This window comes from Rhea americana, unplaced genomic scaffold, assembly GCF_003343005.1.
Source record: "Rhea americana isolate MKP2758 unplaced genomic scaffold, rheAme1 scaffold_187, whole genome shotgun sequence".
In the NCBI taxonomy this organism is placed as follows: domain Eukaryota; kingdom Metazoa; phylum Chordata; class Aves; order Rheiformes; family Rheidae; genus Rhea; species Rhea americana.
The window spans coordinates 561,577-568,655 of NW_028186005.1; the positions used below are offsets into that span (position 1 = coordinate 561,577).

General features: G+C 45.7%; 1 protein-coding gene across 3 annotated transcripts in view; it reads right to left on the reverse strand.

The window, feature by feature from the left end:
• TSPAN32 (tetraspanin 32) overlaps window positions 1-6,797 on the reverse strand; it is a 36,821-nt gene extending 30,024 nt beyond the window's left edge. For all 3 annotated transcript variants that reach the window (XM_085302156.1, XM_085302158.1, XM_085302157.1), the window contains exons 1-3: window positions 6,552-6,797; window positions 4,501-4,615; window positions 2,112-2,209 (exon numbers count right to left, since the gene is read on the reverse strand). In XM_085302156.1, coding sequence (XP_085158282.1) covers window positions 2,112-2,209; window positions 4,501-4,615; window positions 6,552-6,617 — 279 coding nt within the window. In that variant the 5' untranslated portion in view covers window positions 6,618-6,797. The remainder of the gene's footprint in view (window positions 1-2,111; window positions 2,210-4,500; window positions 4,616-6,551) is intronic.
• Between the last annotated feature and the right edge of the window lie 282 nt (window positions 6,798-7,079).

Consider the following 7,079-nt stretch of genomic DNA (forward strand, 5'->3'; position numbering starts at 1 on the left):
AAAAAAAAGAAAGGTCATTTTGTTATCCCCTGATAAAACAGGGCCTCATTGCCACAGCCATGGGAAAAGCACCCTTTCTTTTTCCTCTTCCCACAAAGAAATGATACTGTGTCTTCACAAAGCTCAACTCGTAAGAGATCCAAAATGAAAACAGACTCCTCTCCTGAAAAACTTTAAGTACAAATGACAAAAACAAAACAAAAAAATGGGATGCATTAGGAAGCACAGAGAAACCTAAACAGCTAGTTCAGGCTTCCTGCCTGTCCAAGTCTCCTCTGGTGGCAAGGGGATAGCTGTGCCTAGCTCACTGAGTCTGGGGAGTCTGTGAGAGTGCTGGAGGCAGGGACATCCTGGTCCTCATCTTAGCGGAAAGGGCTGGATGCAGGCAAGCACAGGCTCCTCATAGGAGGGGCAGAAATTGCAGTCTTCAGAGTTTGCTGGATTTTTTTTTTTTTTTTAAACAAACCCACCCCCTCCTCCTAAAATTATCCATTCAGGAAACGGTTAAATTTTTTACAGCCCATTTTACCTAGTGGCATGTCCCTAACAATGCAACATACAGAGTAAGGAAACTGAATGAACACCACAAAAAAGTTCAGCTGTATTTTCAGACAGCCCCGAACTAATCTCCATTAGATGCACATATACATCTATTGTTGCAGACACAGTAATTGCAGTCACACAGAGGCAACTCTAAAGTACATTTTAGCAATATTCATAATTCCCCCATCTTACTCTAGCAGAATACACAGTTACTCCATCACTAGATCTCCTAGACTTTATAAATATCTCAGAGAGAGGAAGACTGCATACTGAGAAGGTGAAAATGTTAACTTCYGTTGCTGCTTTGCACCAAGTTTTAAAGTATTACCTTTCCTCTTCTTTAATCACGATCTTTTTCCCCATTAAATATATTAGGGAAAAAAAAAACTCTTTAAAGCTAGTTGGTATATAACACTAATGCAATTATTTGAAATTATTTTAGATTGTGTTCTTTGCCCACTACACAACTGGCAGAAATCATAGTGGTGCTTTTGTCAAGCTTAGGAAGGCAGGATCTTTCTACAGTTTGTTTTTGGCATTCAGAGAAACAGCAAAGTGGCATATATGAATGCTAGAGAGGAGTCGGGGAAGAAGTCTTCTTCCCTGCACAAGACAGARTGTTTGGAACAGCAATTCTCAAAGAGGCAAACAGCAAGCATTTCTCCCCAGAACTAACTTTGGGGTAAAGAAGAAATAGTATGGCTTTATAGGAAGCAATTGCCTATTAACTCCCGCCACAGCAACAGAACGTGGGCAAGCGTACAACGAATAGCATTTCCCCCCTCTCCATTCCTCCATCTCAGTCCTGCAAGTTGCTCTGTGCAGACTAAACTCTCTACAAATGCCTTAAATGCCCCCCCCCCCCATTTTTTAATGAAGAGTTTGTAGTCCAGTTTACTGATACTGGTATGATCTCAGCCCCAAAAGACATTTCACAGTATAAAAATGGAGCTGGCATTTCAGCTCAAGTGGCCCCTCCACTGTTTCTATTGAGGCTAAAACTGACACTTCAGTCAAAAGCCCATGTGCCTGCTGCCATATTTTGTACACTCATTATCATCACTGTAGCAGACGTTTACAGAAATACTCTAGCAAGGGGGAAATGGAATGAGCCGGCATTGCTGTTGCATGTCTGCAAAGCAACATAGGACTTCAGCTTTTGGCTCAAAATTACACTGCTAAGGTTTCCCCCCACAAACCACACAAGCAGCGTCAGCTTCGTGAGAAAAAGCACACAGGGTATCATCAGCACCACAGTTGCTTTGGCAGATAAGCACCTCCCTTTGACCCCACACTGAACTATGCATATACGGCCCCTTGGGAAAAGAAACAAGGCACACAAGGGATATATTCACCAGATGGAGCAGCTTTGCAGGCTCAACTGAACGCCAAAAAGGAAAGTCTCCCTGCAGCACAGCGTGGAACCCACAGATGCATGCTCCAGGGCACAAAACAAGGATCACACTTAACTGTTGACTGAAGAAAGCAGAAATGAAGACCCTCTTCTGTTACAGTATTAGCTCAAGACTATAAGAAGCCACTCCCACCTGGTCAGTTCAGGTACATACCATCGCAGAGAGATGCTCCGATTCCCGCACTGTGGCAACAGAGCTCAGCAGAGCGGCTAGGATCAAGGTCATGCTGAGATAGATCCCGATGTAGAAAGCTGGAAGGAAGTCAGAAATGGGAGCTGCAGTCAGATACCAAGATTTTAGGGCCACCACTAAGGAAAGCAGTCTGAGGCCTTCACCCAAATAGGGGTCAAAGCGTATTTGGGGACCTGATACAAGAAGACTGACCTGGAYGAAGAGACAGAGTGCCTCCTCAGCAAGTTTGCTGATGATACCAAGCTGGGAGGAGTGGCTGATACACCTGAGGGCTGTGCTGCCATTCAGAGACCTGGGCGGAGAGGAACTTCATGAGGTTCAACAAGGGCAAGTGCAGAGTTCTGCACCTAGGGAGAAATAGCTCCATGCACCAGTACAGGCTGGGGCTGGAAAGCAGCTCTGCAGAGAAGGACCTGGGAGTGCTGGTGGACAAGTTGACTATGAGCCAGCAATGTGCCCTTGTGGCCAGGAAAGCCTAATGCACCCCAGGATACCATTGGAAGAGTGCTGCCAGCAGGTCAAGGGAGGTGATCCTGCCCCTCTCCTCAGCCCTGGGGAGGCCTCATCTCAAGTACTGTGTCCAGTTCTGGGCTCCCCAGTACAAGAGAGACATGGAGCTACTGGAAAGAGCCCAGCATAGGGCTACGAGGATGGTCAGAGGGCTGCAGCATCTGCCCTATGAGGAACAGCTGTGAGAGCTGGGCCTGTTTAGCCTGGGGAAGAGAAGACTGAGGGGGGATCTTATCAATGYGTACAAGTACCTGAAGGGAGGGTGTCAAGGGGACAGGGCCAAACTCTTTTCAGTTGTCCCGTGTGACAGGACAAGAGGCAATGGGCACAAACTGAAGCACAGGAAGTTCTGCCTGAACGTGAGGGGGAATTTCTTCACTGTGAGAGTGACAGAGCCCTGGMACAGGTTGCCCAGAGAGGTTGTGGAGTCTCCTTCTCTGGAGATATTCAAGGCCTGCCTGGATGCAACCCTGTCTCTAGGTGACCCTGCTTGAGCAGGGAGGTTGGACTAGATGATCTCCRGAGGTCCCTTCCAACCTTGCCCATTCTGTGATTTTGTGACTGGTTGCAGAAAAACACAGATATCCTACAACTTTTTCAGTACTCCTCATCTCTGTAGRGTCTGCTTCTCCTGCAAAATTGTAAGCCTCCAATTAACTTCCCCTGGCTCCTGCAGAGCAAGGCACCCTGGAGAAATGCCAGTCTCCCCACAGACCGCAAGCTGTCAATTATTCCAGTAGTCAGATAAAGATCCTCCTGAATCGGGGAGTGCGGAACAGGAGTGGCTGTTGCACAGCCCCTATCAGAGGTTCATGCGTTGCTAATCTCGTGCAACAGTCGCTCTCTGGTTTCCTGGCTAAAGCAGGGTCATAACCATACCCCATGGGAAGATTCGGGGAACAAAGTGGTGCCCAGTACATTGTAACACCAAACACAGGCTAAGCAGCACCAAAAATTCACACTCATAAGCAAACCAAGCAGAAAGACCACGCAAAGCCTTGACCCCAAAGTGGCAAGAGGTGGCTAGAAACAGAGAGCCTACAATGCTACACTAAAGCATATAGAAGTGAGGGAGCGCAGTACCTCAGCTTTGGTCTAACGGTCTGGGAGACAACCATCTTCACATCTCTCAATTTTATGTCAAACTGGAGCTGGTAACCAGCATCTAGAGAGGTGTGAGGATGCTTAAGCCCAAAGTATTGTTTTGGGGAAGRAGCAGATGCTAGTGCAGCAGTCATAAGCAGAATATTTTACTATTTGGGCTGCTCTCATCTCTTYGCTCCTAGCTAGCCTTTTATCTGAGACTCTTTCTGTTTCTCCCTTGGCTAACTTGTGTAGTCTTCTCCTTACAACCTCTGTACATTTCAGAGCATGAAGTAAGCCAGGAAATAAACCACACTTCCTCCAGAAAGGGGCATTTCCATGCCTYTCTCCTTGCCCACTCTCATTCTTCATGTTCTCTTTTAGCCTCTGTAACCACCTCTCTCCTCATATTCCCACTCCCTTGTGTTTCTCACCATTTTTCCTTCTGTCACTCTAACCCACGCAAGCGCTTACAGCTGGAGGACCAGGGCTGCAATCCTGATATCTTTTTTTTTTTTTCTTTCTTTTTTTCCCCCTCCATTACTTACTTTCTATCAGGGCAGCATAGATGCGGCCAAGAAAACAAGGCACTGCCACTACATTCTTTGATGCCAGGTCCTGTACAGAAAAAGTTTTCTGTGCTAGCCCTCCAAAAACCATGCCCTGCCTCCTCATAGGATTTTCCTCCTCTCTGTCCACAAAGTTTTGTGGATCTTGGGCTCACCCAAAGTCTCACCAGGACGTGACTGCAACATACCTGCATTGTGGATAACTCTATATGAGTTGTTCTCAAACGCAATGTTGCTGATGAGGGTGAAATGGATCCCACAGTGAGTGACCGTGCTCAATGTGGCAATCGACARCCCCAGCAGCTGAAAAAGAAGATTTGTATAAAGGGAGTTAAAAAGGCAGCAGCTCCTGCTGAGTATACACAAAGCTYTGTATCTGGTACTTTTCAGTCCTACCTAGAGGTAGATAGCTCAATTCAAAGAATATCACACATAACCCAAGATGCATGTAAAAGGACAAACGCCAGACACTTAACTAYGCTAAAACTCTTTGTCCTGCATGGGTATGTGTGACACACTGCAACCTGCAGTCTCTCGGCTAGTGGGACCTGACAAAAACCCTAGCTGCATGAAGAAAAAGCCAGAKGATACATGCTTCTGCAATACAACCACATAGTCACCTCTTAATCTGTAGACTACACACCTGGATTTGTGACGGTGACCCAATAAGTCACTGAGTAACTATCAGCATGCTGCTCTCTGCAATGCCCACAGCAAGTCCAGAAAGGTGATGTGTCTGCTGGTATCCTGATCTATGGTAGCTCCTTGCAGCATGACCAGTGACAGAGCCGAAACAGAGAAAGCAACAGGGGGCAAGGTAAAAACAGCTCAAACTAACRCAATAGACCCTGAAGATAAAAAGATGTGAGTGCACTTCTATCTTCTAAGACAAGTTTCCATCCATGTGTCTTTACAGAATGGAAACACAAGGTAGCTATCTCCATGTTAAACATTATAGTCAGGTGTCTATATAATTCTCACACTCTTCTAGGTATAACTGTATGACATTTCCTTCATGACTCAACTAACAGCTCCTGCTGGAGACTTAGAGCTTTCAAGACTAAATGTATCCAAATTGTAGCATATCCTGGTTATAAATAATCTGAATTATGGCAACCACTGTTCCTTTACTGCTGTGCATTATTGCATATCTCTATCTATGCCCAACATAACACAAAGTGCAATACTAGACAGCTCAGATTTCTGAGAAACATTGGTCTAAAATCCATAAAACAGCAGTAACATGACTGTAGCTATCCACAGCCACTGTGACTTAGCAAGTCTTTTAAATGTTTGGAAAGACTCCTCTTTTGACTTTCTACAAATGACATATTCTGTAAATACATTAACAGCCTCTCTTGGAGGAGACAGCAACCTACAGCAACTACAGACAGTTAACAGCTTGTGTGTTGGAACTTTGACAAACTAGAAATTTCAAAATAAGGCATTATCTTTCAATTACACTCTTTCCAAGTCTCCATCCCTCTTTGAGCTAAATACAGAATTTTAAACTTGGGGGGAGGGGGAATGCATAAGTTTTGATCAAGTTAAAACACCATAAGAAAGCACAACTCAAAAATGCCTAGCAGAAGTATTCACAAGTTTCCACTATTTCCTATTAGCTCTAACTGCAGTATGGCTTTCCCTGAATTCCCTGTGAGATGTCAAGAAATTCCCATTAAATTTACTTCAAAAGCTAATAAAAAGATCCCTAGGATTGCTTTCGTTTTGCAGTACAGATACAGAAGCCCTCAAAGGGGATCTTCTTTCATGTATATTTCCAAAGTCCTATGGTTTCGTATCTTCAATCACATTTATAACTGATCACAAAAAAAGAACTGTACCAGGAACAAGTGCAATTACAGCAAAACCAACCTCTCTCTTTCGTTCTTTTAAACCCARAGAGACAGGAGCAAGTGTCCCTGCTCCACTTTTTAAAAGGTCAAGCCTGATGGCCGCAACCTTCCCCCCCGCCCCGCGCCCCCCAAGGCTCTCCCCAGGTCGTGAAACAGTTGCACTAGAGCGACAGCCTTGAGAAACCAGAAGTCTATCAGGGAGAGGCGGCGATGCTGGCGGCCAGCGATAACTGCTCAGGCCATGATGATAATGTGGGCAGTTGGCTTTGCTTGCCCTCCTCATGTTAAAAATACGTGGGGAAAGAAAAACCCCCAACCCTTTGGGTGCAAGGAGTCCCGGTTGTGTGGACCCTCCCTCCTGCCCCCCGTCCCCTGCTGGTTACCATGGCACAGATGCTGGTGGCCAGCAGCTGGCACTTGGTGGTCCTTGTCCCGCACCTCGGTCCCATGGCCTGCTTCACTCCTTTGGTGGCCGGCGGCAGATCTCCACRGCTCTTGATAAAGCCAGGGCTTCAGTCAAACTGGGGCTTGCTCGCAGCAGGGTCTCTTGGGAAGCGTAGTCTCCACCTACGCAGGGACACACCTCCTCCAGCTGGAGCAGTAAATCCTACCACGGGCGCCCATCGCCTTCCCGGCTTCTCCACGGTCTACTGCCAGCTCTGAAAGGCAGCCATACAGCCAGGCGAGAAATAAAGAAAAGCAGGCAGGAAAACAGCCTTTCACAGAGTTCAAAGCAAACCTCAAAAGGGAAAAAAAAAAATTTTTTTGTGAGGCTTGTAAATCGAAACTCAATACCAAAATATCCCATTTTCACTGAGAAGCAGTTTTGCTTAATGAACATTGTCAATAACTTTTTTAAAATTTGGATTAAAAAAAATCTCTAAGGGAAAAAAGGTTTAGGAAAATCTTAT